General features: G+C 39.8%; 1 protein-coding gene across 3 annotated transcripts in view; it reads right to left on the bottom strand.

The window, feature by feature from the left end:
* Positions 1-214: 214 nt before the first annotated feature.
* Positions 215-27,660, bottom strand: part of grik2 (glutamate receptor, ionotropic, kainate 2) — a 249,474-nt gene continuing 222,028 nt past the window's right edge. The window contains exons 15-17 of one of the 3 annotated variants that reach the window (XM_041943443.1): positions 20,863-21,113; positions 20,543-20,570; positions 215-1,170 (exon numbers count right to left, since the gene is read on the bottom strand). In XM_041943443.1, the coding sequence (XP_041799377.1) occupies positions 917-1,170; positions 20,543-20,570; positions 20,863-21,113 (533 nt within the window). In that variant the 3' untranslated portion in view covers positions 215-916. Of the gene's footprint in view, positions 1,171-20,005; positions 20,571-20,862; positions 21,114-27,660 lie in introns of those variants that run through there. The other 2 variants (XM_041943441.1, XM_041943442.1) reach the window with 2 other exon arrangements.

Raw genomic sequence — 27,660 nt, 5'->3', positions numbered from 1 at the left:
AGGTTCCTACTTATTAACATTAAGGGTGTGCACCTTCATAGAATCCTCTTTAATTGAGTACTGGCTGATACATGGACATCAACAGTTCATTAAATTGCCCCCACTCCTGCATTTTCTGCCTGAATTTCACCATATAATCTGCTTCTAAAAATCCCCCCCCCCCCCCCCCCCCCCCTTTAATACATTAAAGACTAAAAGTGTTAGTACTCTGAAACACAAATAATCACTTATTGCCTGATGGATGATATACAGTGTATCCATTTTTGATGTTGATCAATATCATATGTGACTAAGCAATGCCTCTCTATACATTTTGGGAGCATCTGGGCTCGCCGTGATCTTCAGGGCTTTGGGTTTAAATAAGTCAAGAGCCCACTCACTCATTCTATTCACAACTTCTGAAAATAAACAATCCTTTACAAACTTTTCTACCCATTCCCCCAGTTAGCATCTATATATTCACTTATAATCTCTGAGATGCTCCTGATGCTGCTCGACCAGCCTCTTTTGAGCTGTGCGGTGAAAGACTGACTGAGCAGCAGCTAAAGATGTGATAGGTCCAATTCTTTTCTTTTTTTTTTTTTTTGGTCTCTTTTTGCTTTTTTCTTTCCTTATTTTTGAGGGACCACCTCTGTCCCACCTTATTACCTTAGTTGAATTTATTTCCAGACTCTTCAACTCCTGGGTTTTGTACATCCTGGCACCTGTAGCTTGCCAAGGTAGTAAGAGTAATGAGGTAACTTGCTGAAATTTCACCCAGGTTCAAGTTATTTCCACAGGAAATATTGTTGAATCTCTTATCCCTAGCTATTTATAAAGAAACAAGAATGACATTTTGTCAATATACTCCCAAGCACCTCTGCTCTACATTTGAAATGACCCAACTGTGAACCATTACAACCCCATTACAACGCCCTTACCATTTACCCCCACCCTTTTCCCCAGTGTCTCGGCACACCTCCTCACCGCAGGAGAGAGGGTGAAAAAGTGATTGAGATTCCCATTTTAGGCCATGGTCTCTTTCCCTGGCAGTCTGCGGTCGTTGAAGGTGTGCATGTTGATGACCTCCTCCGTTTTCACCATGACAGGCGGCTGGGGCTTGTGTTTGAGCCGGCGCTGGCACTTGAGGGAAACCCGCAGCTCGTCCACCATGGCGCTGCAGAAGGATCTCTGCAGAGGGAAACAGGAGAAGCAGAACAGAATGGGTTACAGGCCGCCTCGCCTGTCCAAATGTTATGAGCATCAGAACAAGGCTCTTCTTCTAGTGGGCACCTCCCCACCCCCCTCCCCCAGATCAGGGCTGCCACAGGGGGAAATGGTGAAATATACAGTGTAGCAGGCGGGGAATGGATGGGATGCTGAATTGGGTAGAAGTAGGATGGAGGGAGAAGCAGGTCCATAGGCTGTGTAGTAGAGTGTAAAGTGTAAAGGCAGTGAATTACTCAACATAGTGTCAGAATACATCAGTGGTGACTTTGTGGTTGTTGCTGCTCATGCAGGGTTTTTTCTTCAAGGATTCAAAGCTTCACACTTGTAGACTTTCAAACTGATGTACATTATTAATGTAAAATATCTAATGTCTAATGTCATTTTTGTTCGAAGTGTCATCGACATATATTGGTGAATACATGTCCTTACATATTATTATACTAGTTAGCGATTGCCGGTGTTTCCCGTAATGCCTTTATAGTCACAACCCCCTCTCCAGACAAAACCTCAATGTTAGACAATTCTGCAAAACCCCAGACTGCATTCCCTGGACCAATACCACTAACATGGCTAAAACGTCATGGACGTCAGTCTGTCCCTAAACACTGCCTCAGATCTGAGCAAAGCCTCCACATGAAAGTGTTTTTTGATCTGACGCACATATCTGCAGCACAACTTTATTTATCTGTGCAAAAATCCTTAAAAATTAGTGCACATCTTGTATGATGTGACCACATGCTGCTGTGTCTGTTTCACATGAAGCAAAAGGTCCAATGTTAAACGCTAATTTATCCGGATGGCTCGCTGACATTCAGCTGCAATTCAGAAGACCCTTTTGGACTACAATAAGTACAGCATGTTAGTAAGTACTATGGAGAAGTATCCATGCAGAATATGACTGATGAATGACTTTGAAAAAACTCCATGTCTTTGTAAATAACTTGATCAGGCAGCTGTATTCTACATATTTTCATTTAAATATTGCCTAGTTCAGCTTTATCCACATGCTGTGATTATCATACTGTAGCTGAACATCTGGACACCATGCCAAACAATTTCACTGTATGCAGCCTGACTGGGTATGAATTACATGAATACCTAATTAATGCAATAATCCATGCATAATTGAAGTATTAAAAGTATCCACGTACGATTTGGCGCATTAAAGGAAAACTGGCACAAGAAAGCCATCGGTGAGGTGTGCAGTCAAGTTTAAATTCTCTTCACAAAACACACAGTAGAAGAATGAGATTGAGACAAATCTCCAAAATGTTTTACTGATGAGGTTCAAAATTTGAGAGTGACTATGGATACCAATAACAGTCTGCCAAACAGTCTCTGGCAACCCTGTTCCCTAAAAATAATGTTTATACCAGCCTGCGCTGGCAATTGTGACTGGGAGCAGTGGGAGAATTCCAGTTGGCCTGGCCAGCTCATTTGCCTGGAGTGTCAGGCCAGTGTTAAAAATGCAATATGAAACAGCTAAATCAAAGCGAAAACACAGGGCAGGTACGGTCAGCCTTTGACCCGATGGTAAGATCTCTGTCTGTCGTCATGTAGTTAGTCACATGCACGCTCACATCAGCACAAAACTCAGTCAGTGCATGGACTGAGTGTGGCTGAACAGTGAGGAGAAAACATGGACGCACAGGAGACAGAGAAAAGGTGGAGCTGAGAGCCTTAATTATGGAAGTACAACTGACTAACTCTTGAAATTCAAGAGATTTGGCTGTTTTTAACTATGTTGGATGTCTTATGAAGCAGTTAATGTGTGCAGTACAACAATATGCTACTGGCAATAACAGTAAATGTTGAAGTTTTTCAACCAAACAGCTACAGTATACATGATCTGTTGTGAGTGTGGGCTGACGTCAGGTTCCCAGCCTGCATTATTATCCCCGTTCAGTCCTGTTTATACATGACTGGATGGTTTTGCCTAATTTGTTTTGAAGGAGTGCTGCCTGGATTGTGTTTATTGTCAGAGTCTTTTTTTCTGTTTGTTTTTCAGTCCATGAAGAGCTGTGTTCTTAATTCTGGGTATGGTTAGAGAAAGTGAGGGAAAAAAAGTATTTTAAAATGCAACCTGGACAATTTACTTTACATACGCTTAACCAAGAACTAAAATATAACCATAAAAACGTTTATCATAGGGAGCCTTGGTGCACCTGCTACACCATCCAGGTGGGGATCTTCATTTCATGTCATTTCCTGTCTCTCTCTCCCACAATTTTCCCAATATCTCTCTACTGTCATCTGTCTTATAAATGCATAACATACCTCAGAAATTATATTTAAAAGATGATAATCATGCTTCATTTGTAAGTGAATACTGTAGAAAAACAACTATCAGTGTGTGCCTTTCAGGTACGTCCAGCATGACCATTTTATAACTTGCAGATACATTCATGGATAATAGTTTTCTTATTAAATGTATTTGAAAAACTTAACATATGGCAGGCACTATGTTTTGAACAGACTGTAAACGTTTATTTGGACAAAAGGTTTAAATTTTCAATTTCAATTCAGCTTTATTAATTAATCACCAACTCACAGCACAAGTTAGCCAGTGATACTTTTCCTATAGAGCAGGTCTAGACAACACGCTCTCAAAAGCATTGTACGTCCAAAAACGTACATAAAACAGAATGCAATCATGTGCACATAAATTGTGTTGACCACAGTGTCATTAAGGTCCACATCTGATTTTTATTCAAGGTCAGAGGACTGGAACGATCGGTGATAACAAAATAAAGTTTGATCAGTTAATTAAAGCCACATCTCTTGTGATTGGGCCAGCATGAAACTGAGGCAGACAAGCCTCAGCCTCAGACAGTTGGTCTGACTCAGACGTGTTCTTACAACTATATTTACACTCATTGTAGAAGTTGTGGAGAATAGGAGACATATTCTGAGTCTGTGCTTTAGGAGCTGATAGCAAATTCTCAGGTGTAACATTATGTGTGAACTCTGCAGCAGTAAACATCACCATGATAAGGAAAAAGCCACATTAAAACCTCATTAATCTGGGAACAGGGTTGTTGTGATTGATCTCCAGCTACACTGTATATTTAATATAACTAACAATTTATTTGAAAATAGAAAATGCTACCCTTCATAATGTATATTCATAACACGAGGTGTATATATATGTATATATATACATTCCAAAAAGCATGGATCCATAATGATAACTACATACTTAACTAGAAATTTCCTTAGTGCTCCATACAAAACCCATTATTTCAACTACCAATGAATGACGCTTTGACTCAACTAAAAACTCCAATTCTGGCACTCAATATTACAGTCGGCCAGAGAAAATACGCCATAGTGACGCCTCTTGAATCTAACAGACAAGCTTTGTGATTCTGTGTGACTATCAATAGAGTGGGTAATCTATGAAATACAGACTTTTTGGCTCAGTTCCAGGGGTCTTCAAGCTGACCGACCACCACTCTTTGGTGGACTTGCCGTCTTCCACTGCTACTGTTGGATGCATGCGTTTTCTGAATTAATTAATATTCTCAAGGCCAGATGAGAAGGTCTGGACTTTGAGAAGCCCTGCGTTATACAGTAGTGTTTCACAAAGTGGTGAACCTCGCTCCATCCTTGCTTGTGGACATGTGCCCCCTTTCATATAATGAAAGGGGGCACATGTCATGATACTTTATGTGTCACCAGTGAACCTGTTTACCGGTGGGAAGCTCCATACTGGTGTTTTTGGAGCATTCAACAACTTTCCCAGCTTTTTGCTGGCCCTGTCCCAATAGTTTGAAAAGTGTTGCTGGCATATATTTACAAAAATCAATAAAGTTGATGAAGTCAAACATTAAATATATTGTCTTAGTGCTGTTTTCAACTGAGCATATCTCAAAAAGGATTAGCAAATTACATCTATTACGTTCCATTCATGTTTCGCAGAAATGGTGTCTAGCTTTTGTTAAAACGTTGGTACCTGCAAATGTGGCCTCTATAGGGTGGTGCATTTAAAAGCCTTTCCACTGAGCAACCACCACTATAACGAGATAAAAACATTAATATTGGATCATTTTCAATGACAATGTTTTTTGACATCACAGCCAACATTTTTAAATTCCGTCTTCCTCTGTGTCTGTCTCTCTCTCTCCATCTCTCTGTCTCTCTCTCTAAACCCAACCGGTGGAGGCAGATGGCCGCCCACCCAGAGTCTGGTTTCTGCCCATTAAAAAGAAGTTTTTCCTCACCAGCATCGCCAAGTGCTTGCTCACGGGAGAATTGTTGGGTCTCTGTATATTAAAATGTATGGTCTAGACCTGCTCTAAATGGAAAGCGTCATGAGACAACATTTGTTGTGATTTGGTGCTATATGTATAAAATTGAAAAAAGTAGACATATGTTACAGGTACAGTTGTAGGGTTTGGCAGCCAGACGACTTGGTCAAGGTTAGGGAAAGACTATTGTTTTGCCCTTTTAAAAAAAGACAGGAAATACTGATTCTTGGACTGTGATATAACTCAAACTGTGGCCCCTCTAATGCTGGCTGTTCCATGGTCATCCACCACCTCAACATTTCTATATAAAGGACACACTACTTCAAGCATCGGTACTGAATGTTGGCACTGGACATTAGTCCAGTATGAACATAGTACTGGGGATTTCTGGCTATAAACAATCCTCAACTTGTTCCTTTTACAGCATCAGGCTGTTCATTGTATTCATGTAGGAAATGAATCACAACCAACAGCTGTCAATGTAACAACATTCTCACTCACATGATGGATGAGTAATACTTTACAGTAGCTGAATTACTGAAATAGTTTATCTCTTGCGACTGTACATAAAGCTGGGAAATCAAAACACAGCCTAAGCACAAAAAAGATTCCTCAGAATGGGCATTATTCATTAAATGTTCCTTTTTAAAGGGTTTTTTTTTTTTTTTTTCGATGACATGACACTTTTGGCTGACCATGAGCCAGGTCAGCCTGCTTCAGTTGCACTGTGATGACACACATCTCCACTGCAACCTAACAGCCAGGGCTGACCACAGCCAACCAGTGACTGTCTCCTCCTCAGCCACAGCGAGCTGAAAAAGGCTGCAGGACTGTCTGCTTGTGACTAGAACACCACCAACACGTCATCCATGAAAACAACTAACACCCCAGTCACACAGAACTGTGCAAAACAAAATCGATGCACAACACAAACCAGACAGGCATCTCCACATGTGCGTAAACACAATCTCAGTGAACATACTGGGTTTTACAGGCCCATAGAGCATCATCACTTATTGATGCACATCATCAGACCGGAATCCCGTGTTGCTGCATGCCTAATTAAACTGCTGCTTCTTCACATTCTCTCCTCTTTTCTCATAAGCTACGGTGGCATCTGCACACACTGTGTGAAAAAACACTAGCAGCTGGGAATAGAATAGTCCTGTTCCCGTAGACTCTACAAGTGAAAGCCATTGCATGATCCCAGCTAAAAAGACTATATTGTGACAAACAAAGTGTTTCGATCATTAGTGCTCTGGCCTAGTGTATAGTTATTGTTATTATATTTACATGCAAGTGAGAAGGAGACACAATGAATGTGATTGCTGTGTGACGTCTTGCAGTGTGTATTATAATCACTTATTATTATATAAGTGATTATAATTGTATTATAATTCAGGCACTTACCTAAAGGCCAGGCCTATCCTTACTATTAATCTTCCTCTGTGATGTTATTCATGGAAAAAGCAATGGTGGAAATGCAGCTGAAAATTGACTAATTTGCAATGTCAACTGATGTTAATTCAGAGGAAATATTATAGCATTTTCACATCAGGAAGTAGTGTATATACCATATGTGACCTCTCCTGATCGGCCGCCATTGTTAAAAGTATCATTGTCTGTTTGCAGTTTGCTGATACATTTAGCTGGCAACATGAACAAACAAATAAAAAAAATCACCATCATTATTTTCAAGGTTTGTAGATTAACTTCATAAAGCTCCTGCTGTGTATTCCAAGTAGTTTAAGATCTTTTACAGCTAATTTGGCATAACTTTTAGCATTAACTTTTTCATTAATAAAAGGATTTTGAGCAGGAAAGTTAGATTTTTGCTTGTTAAAAGTAAAGTCAAATTCTCAAAACAAGTTTTACCACCTGTAATGTCATAAAATCATGGAATCGCGTAGTATGTGCAAATCTAAAGATCAATTACAAATAATCATGCGATAATAATGTGTGCAGGGGTTGTAGCCTCAGCAACGATTGTGTTATGTTTTTTAAAACTGCATATAAATTATGATGTATTTAAACTAAGTTCAGTTGACATTGTATCCAACATTGTAGTATTAGAACTATTGCATTCTGGTCAATCCTGTGATAAATATGACTTCATTATTGCAACACAGTGGAGAAATGCACCTAATAGTGGACTTGTTCTTCCTCTCATTTATACTGTATATCACAGAAAGGTTGTTCAGTTCATATTTTGGTTTAAGCATTGCTAGCATTTAGTTTTAATATTGAAGATATTATAAATATATTGCATTTATAACAATGATGAGGAAAAGAATAAAATAATGTCACTGTTGTGACATAGAGGCTACCAGTTAAAGCATGTTCAGCATAATTTTGTTTTGTTAACACAATGTATTGCAAGAAATCAGAGTAAAGTGTTCCACTATGCTCACCAGCTGGTCTCTGACTTTGCCTGCTGTTTGGTGCTGGGCAGGTAGTGCTCAGTGTGTTTATCAGAGCATTTTCACTTGAAACAGCTGCGTGCTGCTGCTGGAAACCTGGTTGATGGGAGTGAAGTTTGTGGGCCAGAACATTAAAACAATAAGCTTAAAGAGATAAGGCTGCAGAGTCGAGTGACAAACAATTCTCTCTAATAATTCACCTTAATATTACACAGTCATTTGTTAAGATTAGTGGAGATTTAAGAGTAATTAGGCCACTGGTAATATTATATAGAATAAAATATTAAAATGCTATATTTAGCTCCTTTATGTTGACAATTTTGCAATAATGTGTATTTCTACTGTTTAGTGCTAATACTACTATATGTTACATATGCAACAAACATGTGAAATGTCTACAATAATAATAATAGCATCTTTTTTTCACATTTATTTCTCAAAGTGTAGCTGCCGATTGTCCAAGCCACTCTGAAACAGGCTTTTCATAGCTATTGATTCCCCCTCGTAAAATTAAATGGCATGGCAGTTTCTTCCACCAGTAACAGCCACATAGCTCCAGGCTTTGTGGAACACAGGGCCCACTCTGCTGACACTCAGGGGACATGTTGCCATCATGGCTGCCTGCTTGTGGCATGTTGGATTGATGGCGGCAGCTTAGGGTCATTGGATTACAGAGTGTTTATGATGCTCAGCAATCAGCCGCAGCTGTACCACCGCATGGCACTGTGGGACAGCTCAGAGGAAGGGCCCGCCTGCTTTGAGGATAATGGAAAGGCCATAAATCTAACGCCGAGAGCAGACATTGAAGGGAAAAAAGGTGCATTTAGTCCATGTGATTATTTACACAGGCCTGATCTACAAATGAATTATGGTTAATAGAAACTGTATATCATGAAAACATTTCTAGGGGGATATTATTGTTTTGATCTCATTCTGTGTGGATTTTACAGGTGCAGTGATCCAAATGTAATCAGAAAAAGATCATTAATGGAATATATGTTTAGCAGGTGTATATTAATGTAGAACAGACTAGATTTTAAAGGAACAATATCTTTGTATTTCTCTAAGTCCAGCATATAAAGGGCCCTCACCTGTGAGAGTGAAATAATGGGCTCCGTTTAGCTTGAATGGAGGAGGAACAGATGTGAAGCTGTGATGCAGATGGGATGGGGCACGGCTGTGCTGTAATCCTCAGTTTACTCTGCATCTCTGGCCCCTGGTGGGCAGTAAATGATTAGCTGCTTTGAGGGTTTGCCTAATCTTTGGGCTCCTCTGAGCTGTCATCCACATTTGGTGCAGTGCAATCTGCATTTTGCTCGGTGGATGAACTGTGTCCTGATTGGTGCCCTCATGTTAAAATCTGTGCCTGTGTGAATGTCCACCTGCACACATATTTTTTGTGTCTCAGTGAGTATGAAGAATGCAGCATGTGAAAAACCCTTGAGGAGATCTAGACCATGTGCACACTAAAGGCCTTTGCCCTCCTAGTCCTTCATATTTGTCCTGAAATGTCAGACATAAAAAATACACCTGTACATAGATTCCATCATTCAGACACACGTACTCTGAACCTGTCATCCATCATAAATACATCAAAAGGCTCAAAAGATATTATCAGTATCAGATTCTTTTTCACTCCTGACACTTCTCTCCTCAGTACTGAGCGAACCATTTCTACCTGAGGAGTTCATTTTCATTGTGTTTTCTAATACAAAATTTCAAAATTCATAAACATCTGTAATATGTGTGAAAACTGTGCATGAGTGCAAACTCTTTCACATCCACACCAACGAGGCACTTTTACAGTCTAACAGGATAAATCTGAAAACTGGGTCCTAAAGCAAATTTTTAAAAATGAACTGAGGGCATTCATGAGGATGGACCTAAACAGCAGGATTGGATTCATCTGTTCAGAGAAGACGGCCTTCAGAGAGACCAACTCATACAGAGGGTGGACTGAAATGCTTCTTTCTTTTTTTTAAACTTTATCTAGGTATTATCCTATTTCTCTGAGCTAGAGACAAAAATAAGGCAACAGGTTACTTAAGTGTCACTGCCAAAGAAACACATCTTCAGCATGTTAGTTCTGGCAAACTGGAATGGTTTATATATAACCATTCTCAATGACAGACAAATGGACTCTTCATTACTGATGACTATAGCTTGCTACAAATATGGCTTTGGTTAGTTTCAGCTGACTCTCAGCTGGGTTCAGGGATGTAGCACAAAGTTTTGGACCTTGTACATAGCCATTCTCTATCTGCCCCTCACCACATCCATGGCTATTCAGTCTTTGTGAGCCCTCCTCACATGAGGGCCCGTCATACTCTGTCCCCTATTTCCTCCTAGTCCTACACCCTGATTGGGTTAACTATGAAACTCAGAGACAAATTTTGAATAATCATTCAGAGAAGGACACTTTAATGGTCATGCATGAAAACTATGCAGGTGGCTGTGTTGGTGAGGGCCTGTTGTTTAAGGTACTAGTGAGACAATGAAACAGATCCAGGAAGACCAGTTTGACTAACAAATTAATGCATTTCAGTGGCTGTCTGCTTCATAATGCAGACTATGATGATGTTGCCTGCAGAGTACGCCACACTGACCTGGCATCTTCTGTCTGTTGTGTGTTCGGGCTGTTCTTGTTGACTCATAAAGTCACACACTGACAAATTTACCAGACAGAAGTTATAGTTACTAAATGGCTCACGCTGTTTAACTCATGTCATATGCGTTATCAGTGGTCACAGCAAATCATATACAATACTATGTTAATGCTAATAATTCTACACTTACATTTCTCAGGAATAATGTATCTCAGAATCCTGAGTATTAAGTCCACATCGGATGATTTACATGTAGTTCCAATTGACGTCCAATGCCAATGCAGGAGACCAGGTTTTGATCCTGACACAGACTTGTAATTAACATTAGTCTCTTCAAACATGAATCAAACATGATCTTTCCCTAATACTGTGTCTCAAAAGAGTCAAAAATACTGCCATGTAGCCATCCACCTGAATCATTAGACTACATGTGCATGTGAGTGTGCATCTATATGCAAGCAGGCGTGTCTGTGTGTGTGTGTGTGTGTGTGTGTGTGTGTGTGTGTGTGTGTGTGAGTGTGTGTGTGTGTGAGAGAGAGAGAGAGAGAGAGAGAGAGAGTGTGTGTGTGCGTGTTTCTGCAGGGTTTATGAGATGGGTTCCTCACACACAGCTGGTGGTCCCTGCACCCCGAGTCAGGTTAGTCTGCAGCAGCCTCAGCAGCAGGCAGGAAGAGAGGAAAAAGCAGCAGGAGGAGGAGGAGGGGGAGGAGGAGGAGTGGGAAAAGGAAGCAGAGGAGGAGCTGAGGGAGGGATGGACAGGAGAGGAGAAAAAGGAACAGGAGGTGGAGGAGGAGGAGGAGGAGGAGGAGAGGGAGGAAGGGGACAACCATGGTAATCATGGAAATCTGACAGACTAGCATGGAAATGACAAAGAAAAGCTCCATTGAAAGTCTATGAAGCATGTGATTCAATGGAATATTATGGAGTCCAAAATCAGTTTTCTGAAAGATTTAACTTTGGTTAAATTAGCAAGAATAATTTTCAGAAACATATTTTAATACATGCTGATATCTTCTTTTGGGGGAAAGACGAACTGTCTCCTTTGCCTTGACTGTGCTTTTCCTAGCTGAAAACATGAGAGTAGAGATTTATATTTCCATCTGTCCAAAACTCCTACATAGTCAAAACTTTGCAGCAACATGAATCACTTATTGTTTAGTACACTAGACATAATAAGAAATAAAATAAAAACTCACATTGACATTTAGAGAAATCTTCTTGTTTGCCATCTTACCCACAGTCAGCTGAGAAGACTGATTTCCTACATAGAGGTCCAGGAAGTGTTTACAGTAGCCCAGCTAACTCAAAGGCCACCAGGAAGAAAGTGCTAGCTTCAAAAGTGAAAAAGTGCAAATACAAATACAAAAAGGTCTAATGCTGTCATCTTTACATATCCTGCTTAGTTCAAACCTTCAAAAATAGCAAATGAGACATTATGGTGTTAGAAGCAGTTGGTTTTACAGTCCTCAAGGACTGGCCTGTGAGGTCAATGTCCCTGGTCAATGCTAGTGAGAAGACCGCCTTGGGCCCTCTCAGTCGAAATCAGTTGTTTGATGCTTGCTCATGTTCTTTAGCTGATAAATAAATAGCACTGAAGTCCTCAACTGCAAATTAAGTGAGCTGTTTCTCTCCGTTCTTGTGAGTTTTGACTTCCAAGACCACAAGTTCAAACTTAAACATTATACAGAGAAAGGCAAGTTATTGAATGGTCCGGTGTGTTGGATTTAGTCTTATATAGCAGTGAGGCTGCAGATTGCAACCAGCTGAATACCCCTTGCCTCCCCCTCCCCTACGGTGGTCGTGAAAAATGCCACTGTAGAAACTTGTTGGTGCAACGAGTTGGGCTCCATGGAAGAGGACCCCCTCTCTGCGTAGACCAAGAGTGCATTCTATGAGCTCACTCTCATTATAAGCGATGTCCAGACAGACAACTTGAACCTAAGCACCAAGTTTGAGCTTTGCCAATATCTTTGTCTATTTAAAAACCCACCTCTTGTAGTTTGGTTAGTTACTGAAAAACATGACCCACACCTGATATCCTACCCACATAGTGCTGACAACAGCTTGGTTGGAGAGCAGATTTGTTATGGGTGGGATGTGACCTACTGTTTCCAGTTTTTCCAGTGCTAAGCAAGCTTAAACATTTCCAAGTGGGTGCACAGAAATGAAACTGACCTATCTTCTTATCTGCCTGTCGATATGAAGGCAAACAAGCTTATTTCCCAAACGTTTGGAGAGCTCCTTTTAAATGAATGTGTTGCCATGTAGCAGTGATGATGGAATGTACTGAAATAATGTAAAGGGAAGACACTTGAGACAAAGAGAATGAAGAGGAAGAAGTCTCAGAGTCTTTGCAGATGAATCAAAGGTCTGTAGTTTTTAGGATTATCAAATGTTTATTAATACTTTTATAAAATGTTTTAACAAGTGTATATTTTCTTCTGACAGTGCTCTCATCTTGTGGTTTTACAATCTGTTTAGTAAATGCAGTAATCTCAAAAACACAGTTATGCCGTTAACATGTCTATTTAACCTTTAAAAACAGTAGTTTCTCTATTGTATATGAGGGCATATGGCTCATCCCATTATATAAATGACTACTTGCTATTTTTGCTCCTTTCTAATGTTACAGAACAGAAGTAATTATAAAATGCAAATTGCAGGGTGTGCACTGTCAAGCATGTGAAACACAACAAAGACATGCTCAGCACCACATTTTTCAACGTGACACTTTCAGCATCATGGTGAGAAAACAACCCCATACTGTAAAAGTAGGTGATATTCAATTATATGAGACGCCTAGAGCAATGAAACAAAATATATGGTTGATTATCACAATGACACAAAATAGATGGTTCATTTTCACAAATTAGCCTGACACTAACTAGTACTAGACTGTGGGATGCACAGGCTACACATTCGAGTGGATCTTTATTTTCTTAAATCACTATTTGGACATAATAAATCAAGCTGTCGTTAGGGTTAGACCCATATATTGGTTCTGAAGTATTGGCCTTTTTAAATATCTCATATCAGCAAGTCTGAGTTATAAGCCACCATTATTATTAAGATCCCTTCCTGACCAGGAATGCAGTATGTAAGTTTTCCTTTTGTTGCACATTATACTTTTATGACTGTTTTATGATCTCTAACATTTCTTGCATTTCAAAATAATTCCTCATTTGAAGTCAGTAATATATCCCAGAGTTTCCTCCTCTGCTAAATAGATGTGTGGTTTACTCTGTCTTCAAGGGACTTTCAACCTTATTTCTATGACTTAGTAATAGGGATGGTGCATCCTTAATGTCCACAAGACTTGCTAATGTATTTATCATTGCCCCCAGCTATGGCAGCCTAGGTCTCCTACAATATCCACAGCCACTACACCAATTCAAACACTGCCCACACAAACAAGAGGGCTGTTTAGGACTGAGCATTTACTAAACTGAAGCCCAGTATTTTTGTATAGCCAGCATGGCAGCTACAATTTCTGAGCTGGAGTTGCTAAAAGTGGCTAACATAGCTTTTCATTAGGGATGTGGATATAGGCATGTTGACTGGGCACCATTTGGAATCAGCTAAAACATTTTTGAAATGCAACCCAGAAGCCTTTGAATTATGTTCATGTTAATTCTGCTGGGCACAGTTTACTTCCAGTGCCAACATCAAGTGCCAATGCAGCAAGCAGGGTGCCCTTCATGTACCAAAACAGAGTGATGTGGAGGCCGTGGCAGTGAAGACTGGAATTCATATCCTGTCACAATCCAATGATTAATGTTCTAAAAAATGTAGTCATGATCTCTCTTTCACCTCCACAAAGTGCTTTCATTGCCTAACCTTAATTGTAGCCAACCTTAGTAATGCTTTATTTGCCACAACCACAGACTTTCTCGACATTAATCATGCCAATGTCATGTGCAGACGTTGTAGAAGAAAGACATTTTTTGAAGCTAATGGATATTAAAAAGGGGGGGCCAGTCAGTGGTCCTTAAATTCACAAATCATATCAGAACAGATCAAAACATATATGAAGCAAATTTACAGCACTGATGACAGAACCTTTTTTCACTGTCCAATCCACAGTGGCCACCTCCATTATATAGATATGTGTCTACCACAGAGAATGGCAAAGGAGAGCTACCCAGAACTGTGACGGCAAAATGCTAACTGGATGTAAAAAAAAAAAAAAGAAAATTCCAATCCCATTGTGTTGTTTGGCTATTGAGGTCTTCATTGACAACCAAATCAGCATGTCTTCAAGCTGGTGTCGAGAGCTCACCATTGAGAACAGAAACAGTGCATCATAGGACATGTAGACACTGAGGACTATGCTCTGTGAGCAGACAACTACAGGTCTGGTTATGGACTACGTCAAAGTAAAAGTGATGGTGGACTACATGGACTACCAGCAGTGTCTGGAGATCCACTTTCAAATACCTGATAAAGAATTTAATTCTTCTGGGTTTCACTGAAGAGGTTTGGTCCTCCACCATGGTCTAAATACTGTTTGAGAAGTGTTTTCAGCCAGCAGTGAAGTGAATGGACATCAGCACATACTAGCTATAGGCAGCTTCAAAATGGCCTTCAGCAACCAATATTAGTCAAACCCTATTTTATTATAGTCCAGTGATCCAATATTCTATAAATAGTAAATCAATGTGTGCAATCCCAAGCAAATGTGTGGCAGTGTGTCAATTATTGCACACTTTCCTGTGTTCCAATCAAGTGAGTGTCCACATAGAGTGCAAGCAATTCAAGTATGGTGGTTTGTTGTGATTTTAAGGGAGAAACCTTTAGAATGTAAAAAAATAAACAAATAGTCACACTATTCGTTCTTTGCCTGCGAGGTTCCTGTTAGGTCTATTCATGTCTGTCTTTTTTCTGAATAGATGAATAACCTTGTTTAGGGATTAATGTTGTGGTGGGGCAGTGCTGTTGTACAGCTCACACTCTTATCTTACTATATATGCTCCATTATAATCTGGTATACACTCATTAGATTGTTAGAAATAAAAACCTTCAATCAGGGCTCATGAGACAGGCTGTGAATATATTGTCTGACTTCAAAGCATGATCGATTGAACTTTCTGAAAAAAGCACACTGAATTTAAAAGAATTAGGTGATTAACTACCTGCTGGATTCACTCAAATTTATATAACTAATTACGAGCATATTAATAATTCATCCCAGTAGCAGTATTTTGATTTGCAACACTAATGCTAACACAATTGCCTGCACCAACCTGAGGAAATACCAAAAGTAGTACACTCATGACAGCTGATGTCAGTAATCACCTATATTTGCTACATGTGGAGTTTTGGGAATCTAAAACCCTACACTCACATAAAGTACCCTTAGCAAAAAGGTTGCCAGGGTTATATTAATGTACACCTAGAACACCATATAATGTACCATTGGGGTAGCTGGGGTCAGTGTTGGCGGTAACGTGCTACTGTAATGCGCTAGAGTACTCAGATTACTTGTTTGCTGTAACACAGCGTAGCAACATGTTAGTTTTGAAATTCAAGTAATCAGTTATTATGTTAGATTTTTAAATAAGCAATCTGTTACTGTAAAGATTTGACAGTATTGCCCTGCTTCTCCTGCCACAAAAAACGTCAGTGCACGTGTGCAGCCCCGCTAGTAAGATGACGGAGAGAACCGCCTTTATGTCATGGAAGTGTTTGTGTTGTTTTTAATTTGATGGTGAAATCAAACATCAATGCAAAATGCACATTGTGCCTGGGTGATTTCAAATTTGAAGAAGCAAGAAGCACCAGAAGTTTAACACAGCTCCATAGCACTCTGGCCCACTCGTTTAATATTTACTTTCATGGACTTCAAATTCAACTTTATTCATTGCAGCTGAATTGCAAAATAAATTGCATGTTGTATGAATTTGTTAGGTTGTATGCATTGCGCCCCAGTGCCCTCTTGATTTTATGTTCACTTTTAATCAAACATAATCATTAATAAAGATCTGTGAAGTGAACACTGCGTCTGATATTCCTGTTAGGAGCCTGCAGGGTTACAGATTTTGGGCCGCAGACTAGGCTATGCAATGATGGTTGAGACAAGACATTCAAAGGCAGACGCACAGCTGGTTATGCAACCCTCTGGACATTATACCCAAACCACACAAGGAATCGTAAAGTGCATACATGCGTACATGTAATCTACACTGATGTCATAAGACCCTGAGCACCAGGGTACATTACCTCTGGCAGTAAGGCAGAGCACCAACTAATTTACCCCAACCAGCTTTATTACATGCAGGATCCTGGAAGCATGTAATGCACCCCTGGCCATAAGAATGTGGAGGTTACATAATGCTCTATATAATGCTGCCTTTTGCCAGGAGCACATTACCTCTGACAATAAGACAGAGCTGCAGCTACATTACACATATGCAGCCTCCTACTGTAGAGTAGATGAAAATCATTAGGACATTAAATGACACAGGGTTTGTTTATGGGCAGGCATGTAAAAATACTTTGGTTGCATTACATGTTTCCCTTCAGTTGTCTGTCTATATTTGTTGATGTGATGCCTTGGACTGGATAACTACATTGTCCTAATTTTCCATTTAGCCTCTTCTCTGAATTCTTTCTGAATCTATTTTGTATAATTTATACAATTTGTTGCCTCAGTGTGAACACACGATAGCAAATGCCTGCTGTGAACACATGTGATCATGTGAATGCACTTTGCCGTTACTTCTACTACGTTCAAAAATTTTATTTCACCATGGCTCCAATAAAACTATTGCAATTTCGGTGTAAAAGTATTTCTATTGTGAAATTCTGATGTTTTTTTTTTTCCAATTTAAATCTTGCCCACCATGCACCGTTCTCGAGTTTTGTTATTGCACAGAACGGTGCCCAGACATTGACTCTCTTGTTAATGTAGCTGTTTTTTCACTGGCTTTCAAACATAGAGGCAAATGAATCAGTAATATAAAAGCTGCCTTAAATGTATTTATTTTTTCTCCTTGGAGATGTTTGCCTGTTCGCGGTCACTTGTTGTGTAGTCTGTTGATGAAATAGAATACCATCTATGAGGCACTATGACTGGGAAATGGATACTCACAGAGACTCACGAAACTCGTCTATTAGACACAAAAGGTGTTTATTTTTGTTGGCCAACTGTTGTATTGAGTCTCAACACGAGTATTTTTGTTCGCTGGAAGTTGAACTGTGAGTTTTGTATTGAGCACTTGCTGCCTCCTTGGTCTGAGAGCATTCTCTTGTTAAGAGTCCAGTTATCATAAGGATTTTCCAAGTTTTTAGGTTTCTGCTATAGGCCCATAAAAATAACATTTATATTTTCACTTTCTTAACTAAATTAAACAATTATAGGCTAAATTAGGTCTAAACAAATTATTTTTTTTTATTATTATTGTTTGAACGCCCAGCCCCCACAATATCTGCTTAGAAAAATTGTGGTCCTTGGGCAAATTGAGGACCCCTGCCATACCATTTGTTATGAATAGGCTACAGTACATTCTGAGGTGTTTCTATATTAAAATAAGTTTGATATTGATCAATAAACTGTTATTGGCATTGAAAATACAGCATAGCTGGAGATCATTCACAGCGATTCTGTCTGCAGGTGAATGTGGTTTAAATGTGGCTCATTTCCTTATTGTTGAAAATGTTGTCATGGCAACATTAACTGCTGGAGTGGGTGTTATGTAATGTTGCTGCAGAGTTCACACATTAGCGTTAAACCAGAGAGTCAGCCATCAGCTCCTAAACGGAGCTACAGAGTGTGTCTCACTTTTTTTCGAGTACGCAATTTCTACAGCGAGTGTAAATATAGTTGCAAGAATGTGTCTGAGTCAGACATAAATATGGACCAACTGTCTGAACCTTGTCTGCCTATGTTTCATGCTGGCCCAATCACAAGAGATGCGATGGTTATTAATCGATTAAATGTTGTTGTTGTTTTTTTGTTTGTTTTTTTTTATTTTCAGTTGTTCCTGACCTTTGACCTTGAATAAGAATTAGATGCAGAGCTTTGAGTGATAAGAAACCCTGGCTTACAGGATAACATGTTATTATTTCACTCCTGTGCTTTCAACCCATTTATTCACAGTCACAGCCAGTGGTGTGCAGCCTATGTGTGCTCACAGTACACATGTATGTTAATGCACGTATGTGTGCTAATATATTTGAGTGTTCTGAGTTTTTTCACTTAATAGGATGACACAACAGGGGCGTCTGACTCATGAGTGCAGTGTGACTGGGCCAAGTTAAACCCTGCACAATCCACACAATCAAATGTTGAAGGAAGTGCTTATGGCTCCAATGAGAGCCTGTTACTCAAAAGGACTTATTCTGTCTCTGGTCACTCAAAGTGTTAGATAAGTGTTCACAAAAAACCTTGAATTAGTCCTCATGACTGACTTTGGACATTGTTTAATTTCTGTACGGTATGTACAGTGGCTCATAATATACTGCATAATACATGTATTTACTTGTATATTCACTTGTGTATATTAGGCATGTACCTATGTGAACATGACCTCAAAAGGAAACATCTTCCTAATCACTGATATGAACTAACAAAAAAAACATTAAAACATATTTTAGTGACTAAAATCATAGCCCTAAAAGTTTTTTGTATGTATTGTTTTTTTGTTTTTTTATAAAAACATATGAAGATTTTCTTTATTTACAATAGTGTGCAATTTCTTCTGTTGTCTGAAGAAACAGCTTTCTCCCCCTTCCACCATGATAAATGTATATTTTTTGCATAATACCATCTGTTCAGTCCATAGCACTGGGGCTTCTCCCTATTCACTGTCAGCTCTTGTTATTACAATGGTGATAAAACAAAATACATATAGTAAAAGTGTCTCTCTTACATATTACTGAGTTATGTCTGCAATCTTATGGAGGGCATATGCTGTCATTTTCTACATATAAGCAATGAGATGATTGGTTTCTACAGTAAATCTCCCCAGGAAGCAGTTAGCTGCTGACCAGCAACGCTGCAGCATGTGATGCTCAGCTGCTTTAGCATCTGTCTTGCAGCTGACTGCTGCATGTTTGCAAGTCGCACAAAACATCCAGTTCAGTATATCTTTCAGTGCTGGCTACAATGCACCACTGTGACTGTGAAATAAATACAGATCCATTTATACTGTTACATATTATAATACTGTACATGCTATGTAACATATAGAGTGATCTATTTCACAGGACGTACGTATGCGTAATCAGTTTTTATACAGTTACAGCTGCATCTGGACTAAAAGAGACCTGGATTCATTCAGTAAAGCGGTTTAGATATGTTTGGCAGCTGAATAAGTCTGCATGGAAATAAAAAAGGCTTCACATGATATAAGAATATTTTGTACAGTGTCCTACAACGAGGTAGTAAATGGCTCTGGATTTTGAACAGGACACAGTTAAACCAAGCATTGATGACAGGATTAGGTCCATACCGAACACTGATACCCCATGTATATATTTATGGTGAAATTTCACTATTTTACTCATGTTTTATGTACGTACAGTTGACCTAAGTATTCCTCCAATGGTGCAGGCCATTATATCAGCCAACATTCAGTGTCAGAATGTTTGCCGGGAAGCTCCAGTCAAACAACACAGTCCTGTGTCACTGCGCTGTGTATGGGCTAGAAGCCACATACAGTATATGAACAGTGAGAATAGTTACAGTATAAGCAGGATGGCAGTTTGCAGAGTGGAAATGGACAGCGGAAGTGGGGAGGTGTGAGTTAGTGGACGTGGCTGCTGAAGACGTGGGTCATGGAGCAAAGCAAACCTTCGCTATACATGTGAGTGTGATGCAACTGTGTATTTCTGCCAGCACCCCAGAGGTTTTATTACACTGCTCCTAGTGTTCCCATTCCCTCGGTGTCAAAGTGTCAGGAAAAAAAAAGCAAAACAAAAACAGTTCAGAAGTTTTGGGAAGTTTTAGATCATATTAAATTACAATAGAAAAAAAGTTTTCTGGAGTTTTTCTTGAGGTCATTTGAGATGGTGGTTAAAGTCTAGCTTGGTCCATGGTGACAGCAGAATTCCTCACGTTTCTTATCTCGTTGTCGCCATTGGGCCTAAGTGAATAAATGCAAAGAAACCAGCCCTTATCTTACTGCATATAATATAGCAATGTCATTATAGTGTGAGTTTCCGCAAATTGGCAAGCAATTTCTTTAAATTATATATTAGAAAGAAATAAAAAATGAATATATTTAGCATATATTTTGTTTCATTTTGTTAGCATTTATAGATTTATTTGTCTTTGCCATGAGACTGCCTTTTAGGGCATATGTGGTTAAGGTAAGAAATTCTGCTATCATTGTTTAAAATAACAAAGCAGAAGTGGATGTCAGTGGGATTTCTTACCTTTTCAAGTTGTGCATTCTGTTTGGACTTGTAGAGGAACTCTCCCACGGCCACGAACACGGAGAGGACGAGACCACCAGCCAGTACGATGAAGATCCCTCCGATGTTCTGCACCCCGAGGGCGCTGGCCTCCTTACTCTCCTCCTCCGGACAGCCGTTTCCTCTCCACCATTTCTCCTTCATCATGTGCAGCTTCCCGTCCTCCTGAAGCTTCAGGATGGCAATATTGATCGAATCTCTGTACGGAGATCCTGAAGGACCAAAAGACATGAAGTCAGCTAGGGCAATCACCACGACTGAATCAGTGCCTTTATCTTTTCAACGACTGAATGAATACTGGCTTCATTTATCAGCCAAAGTTTGAGCACTATCTTATCCACTTAAGACTCAAAATTGCCTTCTGAGCCAAACAGTTTTTTTTTTTTTTTTTTTGCTAATTTACTGGATATGTTTTAAGCAGAACAACACAAACCAAATTTTAAGAATGTGTTTTCCTTTTTGAAATACTCATTTCCTCCGGCGTGTGCCATGCAGCAATCTCCACTCATCTGTACTCCTCTGTTAAAATACTCTGCACGTTTCTCACTCAGCATGTTTTCTCACTGGAATCAAAGATATCTTTTAGTAAATTCCCTCAAATTCTTCACTACAAACAGTATATGATGTGAATCTGGACATAAATAATAAACTGTGGCTTCGCTAATTCAGGCTAGCATATTGTTATTAAGTTAAAATTATCTTGCAAATTACCAACTAATTAGGTATTTCAAACATAGTTAGAGGATTACTTAGCAAATAGTTCACATATGTAAAGCTGAGGAGCCATTTCAGTTTTAAACGACAATTTCCCATCGAAACATGTCAACTAAACGCTAAATTCCATGGCCCTTTTTTAATCAGGAAAAAAATCAATTCAATACCAGCACTGTGTAAAGTCTGCATAAAGAATTTGAAAGCCTGTCCAAGGTAACTTTGTCTCACTTAGCTTTGTTTCTTGACTTACCTGACTTACAGAATGTAATGTAGGATTAAGTATTCCTGACAAAAGTCACCTGCTCCTCAATCTACATAAACAATTTCAAACCCCTCTTGGATTGACTGTTTACAGGACAGTGATGCTATAAACATATGATGATCTTATAGAATATGGTGCACTACTGTAGCTTAAACCTCTGCACAGTATACTGTATCTACAGCAGTAAAATGCTGTAAACATACACCCTGATCGGGACTATTTTACTGTGCAATGAGTACTTTTACTTTTTATACTTTTCAGTAGATCTTGCTGATAAAACCTAAATTTAATAAGGTTTTGAATGCAGGGCTTTCACTGGTAATTGATTCTTTTCACACTGTGGTGTTCGTACTTTCACACTTTTCACATTTTTCTGATAATGCATACATACTTTCACTTAAGCAAGACTTTGCATGCAGGACTTTTGTGAAAACTGTGGCATTAGTAAGCTCTTTAAGTAAAGGATCTGAACACACACTCCACCACTGCTTTTTTCCGTTGGAAATTCATGGTCCTTAATTGCAAACTGGTAAGTTCAGTTCCCTGTTCACCAAAAACACTTTTTCAATGAATGCACTCTTATACACAAGACCGTCTATGGGGCTTATGTGTCCGCTCATTCTACCTGTTGCTGTGTAATTAACGGTGGTTTCCATTGGTTCTGGGCTCATGTTTTCACTCTGATCTTTTACTTTGACATAATAAATCCCAAAACGATCCTTGAAGTGTCCCCTCCGATGTATGTGAGTCTGCTGAGTGCTCAGTGAATCCTCCCAGTCTTATGTTTTCCCAGCAGCCTCTGCACCTCCGTCTCCTCCTTTTCTCCAGCATCTTCCTCTGCTCTGCTGATACAAAGCAGTCACACATCCAGACCCCTGCTTCAACCCAAATGGTGAGACTTGTAAAAAGAGGGAAAAAAACAAGAACGCAATCCTGCCGGACTCCCACTCCCCAGATTGTGGTATACAGCTTCAGTTATTTAAAAAACTAATAACATCTATTATCACAAACACTTAGAATGAACTATCCCTGGAGCACAGGGAGGAAAAACATGTTTAGATTAGAAAACATTATCAATTGGCTAGCTCCAATGGAGTAGCAATCTCTGCGAATGGTAGTTAGTATGCAGAGCTGGTTTAGCAGCAGTATTATGTAGTGGACCCAAGGGACCCTAAACCGTGACAATGATCAGCTGCACTCCTGCGCTGGAGAGGGGCTTTGAGCGGCAGCCCTCAGCCTTGTGGCAGTGTGGCTGCAGTCACAAGGCCGTGTTCACACTCTTTAACATCTCATCTGTCCTTCATCTCTGCCCAAGGGCTTCTATCGTATCTGACTCTTTATTTAAGAGCGAGCCGGCCAGCGTGTTTCAAAAGCATCCATCACCATGGTGATGGCAAATGTGAATTGCGCTCTGGTCCTACTTATTCATTGCCATCTACAGTAGATTCCTTCCCTTCAGCTCCAGAGTGGAACAACAAGCCAATGTCTGTCAGATAAATCACTCGCTACAACAAAGAAAATATGCAGCCTTGAAATTGGGCCCGCTCTGCCCGATCAAAACAAACGGAAAGACCTCTGCTGTGATATCATGGACTAGATGAACATGAGCACAGTGTCACACAGTCAAGACCTGTGCTGCACTGTGCCAGCTTTGTTTTTGGCAAGTTTCGTAACCCACACTCATATGAGCACAAAATGGGTGAACAATCTAATGCCAGTCTCTCCTTTGTACCTGTGTTTTATCAGAGTGATAAAATATACTGCACCCCATCAGATCCTCCACCATTTTCATACAGAGAGGCAGATGGCAGTACAATGCTGGCCTTGGCTCTGATGCGTCAAGCCTCTGTAAACACCACTGGTCTGAATACTCAGTTACAAATAGCTGCCCTATGATCAGTCCAACTCTTTGGGCCACAGCAAGAAACCTCAACATCTATTCATGCTAATTCAATAAATCAAAGCCCATCCCTGTCCCTTTCTTCTGCTTCCAGGATCCATTAACACAATAGTATTATTTATGGTACAACATCCAGAGTCCAGAGTAAACCCCAGTACATCCACAATCAATTCAGAATCCTTCTCACTTAAGAAGCCCTCAGAAACCAGACTGCATCCCACCTAACCGGCCTTCTCCAAAACCACACCCCTTCCTTCTGATGCCAACCTCCTGTTCCCAACATCCAGGACCAAAAGCTACACCTGAGATGACAGGACCCTCTCCATTGGTGGAACTGTCTCTGCAAACACATCTGTGATTGCACAAATCACAGAAGGTTACTCAAAACTCCCGTTTTGAGGTATGTTATTAATATTTGCTTTACCAACTTCACCTTGTGTTTTTTTTTTTGTTTTGTTTTGTTTTAGTTCTCTGGGGTTTTTATTTATTTTTTTGTTATGCAAAGCATTTGCGAGTATCTTGAAAATCAATGTGAATAAAAATGTGAGTTATTTACAGAAAATATGGCAATTATTAACATTAACTTTTGGGAAATCTTAGACTGTGTCTAAATCTTTTAAATGCCATGTCTGATCTATCTCTAGATAAAGTTTTATAGGGAGACAGAGCAGGTCATCCACTAATATGTAAATTGGTGGTTTGACCCCAGCTCCTCCTGTCCGCATGTCAAAGTGTTTTTGGGAAAGACACTGAACCCTAAGTTGTTCTCAATGTACAGGCCAGTGCCTTGCATCGCAGAAAATGTGGACTACTAATTCGAATGACTTAGATCTACTTTGTGATGAAATACATTTTGACATCTAGGAATGTCAAAGCTCTTTCAACGAGGTTTAGATTATTCCTGCATCACAATTCTTGATTTATGCCTGTCACCACATGTGTGGCAATGTCATCAATTATTGGCCTTGGATATACTTGTCCTTAAAATGTATTTTTTAATGTAAGAAATTTGAAACATATGATAGTGTAGAGATGCTTTTTGACAAATGCAAACACACTGTAAGTATTTAATGCCCAGACTCTGATTTGGCTAATTATGTTGAAATGTTTTATAATTTCAACGTTCACATTGATTAGTCATCATGAGATGTGATTGTATGCAGGAAAAAAATGAGTTAGGACACTAAGCTAATGTGTGAATATGAATATGATGCTGCACACACTGCTGTGTTAATAAACAAGGTGAGGTATACTGGAAGTGACATCGATCAAACCTCACTGGGACGGGAAATATAGTGAGAATTTTCTCCTGCGACTGGTTGGCTGAGAAATGGAGGAATGTGTCTGGTTGTCTGAGAAATGGAGGAATGTGTTGTTATCCTTGTCATTGCTAAACAGAATATGTTAATTTAGTCGCTGAAAACAGGCCTCTGCATGTGTGCCCATAAAAGAGGCACTTAATCTTCCAATTCAGGCAAGACTGGAGAGCGAACGACAGGCCATGCTGAATCCAGAATAAGACACATAGATGTAATCTGCCAGATCAAAGGAGAGTAATAGCACAAAGATCCCTCATGCATTGTCTGCCAATGAGAAAAAAAAAGATAGAAATTCAAATGTGCTGCAATGCCTGAGACTCTGGACATGTATTTTTAGCGCACCAAGAGCTATTGTGCTTTCTTTTTAATACACTGAGTGATTTGTTTTGCATGTTCAGACCAGAAACAAACACAAAGAGCAGCAAATGATGACATGGTTACTATAATTGTGAGGGAAAATAGGCTAGTTTCCTGCTCAAACAAGACAGGAGACCAGGTCAGAATTTGCAGCTGCTGTGTGAGGTAAAAAAATGTGGTCTACTTTAGTTTGGTTAAAAATCTGCTGGATAACAGCTTTGGTTTCTGCCTGCTCCCCCAAAACCTCTGCCCGTATACAGTGCTTATTCCAACATGCATATACATAAATACACATCCATTCCCTTCGCAGTTGCACTTTATGTGGCAATTTAACCCATCTGTCTGTGTGATATACAAATTATTTAATTATAATAAATTATAATTAATATCGTTTTGAATGGATACCTCTATAAGCCCTTCTTTCATTCCTCTCTTTGTCATCAGTCAAAGGACCTCTTCCCCACAAATAGAGGCAATACTGCACAAGTTTGGAAGCTGCGGTAAATGTTTTTTAATGAAGGACCTTCTAAAGAATTGATGTCCCTGCAGCATCTTCACTCTGTGTGAGCTCTCTGTCTAATATCCTTTCTCCATCACACACATCCCAGAGTGTGCTCGGAAGGTGACGAACGTGGTGGGGAGTTAAGGGTTGGGGGTTGGGGTAAGCTGCCGCAGGTCACACCGCTGGAGATCCTCTATCGCACAGAATTGCATTCAGTACCCTTCCTGTTTATGAGGCGAAGCCGAACAGCCTGGCGGGCAGCAGCGGAGACAACACGAAGGACAGCAGCCTGCTGACAAGCAGCACAGACACTTCCCCCTTACCCTGTTTGATTAATGCAGCCTAATGAAGCTAAATGAAGATTGATAGTCATCAGAACGAGAGACAAAGAGAAAGGAAGGATGATGAATAATGCAGAGCCTCCTGAGACTACAGTCTGGGCAGAGGAGGAGACACAAGCTGCCTCTACAAAATGAGCAAATAAAACCTGCGATTGTAGTACAGGCGGCAACTGTTTTAATGACCTATTGGAAATACACACACGGCCAAAAAAACACATAAACACAGCAAATGATCACAAAAAAACTGAAGATACTGAGTATCCTTGTAAGTCCTTGGTAAGAAGACATTTTAAACACAGCGTCTCATCTTTGAGAGCACCCAGTATAGTCAAAACTGCCAGAAACACAGGCCTGAAGAGAGAAAAAGAAGAAAAGTAATCTTAACTTCACGCTGTGAGACTGCGAAGGACAATGATTCGCCTGCCTGGTTCTCAGCAGACAGCCACGGTGCGGTCGCCAGGACAGATGCAAGGGATTGAAATTGCCATGATGAAAAGAGAAAATATTTTCATCTTAACTGTTTATTTTTGTTCAGTCATAATTAGGGATGGCCTGATACCACCTCCTCATTACCGCACCACAACATTTAGCATCTGACAATACGCAAAGAACCCCTGTTTTCCCCTAATATGTATGCCCTCTCAGATATCTATACGATGCAGGTATTGTCAGATACTTAAATCCCTGAAGTGAATAAATACGACCAGTAGATACATGTCTTAGTTTTGCAACACCACGGCTCCTTATTATTGACTAAATGTCTCTGAATCTTCAGCCCAATATCAGTTTGTGAAGCAGTCGCTAAAATGCAATGTATGGATTTGGGAACAGGGACACATATGTTCATATTTGTTTTTGTTTTTGTCACCAGGACTTTAAGACAAACACAGCACAAAGATCAAGAAAGTCTTTGGGAGGTGTCTGGGGTGGATGGATCGGTCAACCACATGCGCATGAGACCAGGATTCACGTTCTGTGCGAAACCAGTAGTAAATGTTGATGGTTTTAAGAAAGTAGTCATTTTTTGTCATTTGTTTTTTAGCTGTGCGAAGTGTCACGAAAAAAAAATTTCCAAATACAAAAATCGTACAGATTACTTTTTGAAATTATTTCACAAACGTATATAAAATGTATAATGTATATAAAATGATACACAAGACTTCTGCAATACCTCCAGTTGATTGAATGGTGCCGCCGTAGGAAGCATGAAGGGGTTTGAATATTTCACTTCACAGAAGTGCAAAGCAGTGAAGCTGTTTGTATTGGCATCAGCTGTTTGTTATATGCTTAACAATCAGTGGCTCTTTCACAGCTGTGTTGCTAGCAATGTCCAACCACATTCATGCAGATGTAGCCTTCAGTGG

This window comes from Chelmon rostratus, chromosome 8 (genome assembly GCF_017976325.1).
Source record: "Chelmon rostratus isolate fCheRos1 chromosome 8, fCheRos1.pri, whole genome shotgun sequence".
Lineage (NCBI taxonomy): Eukaryota > Metazoa > Chordata > Actinopteri > Chaetodontiformes > Chaetodontidae > Chelmon > Chelmon rostratus.
The sequence above is the reverse complement of the archived record's forward strand: the minus strand, read 5'-3'. Positions and strand labels throughout refer to the sequence as shown.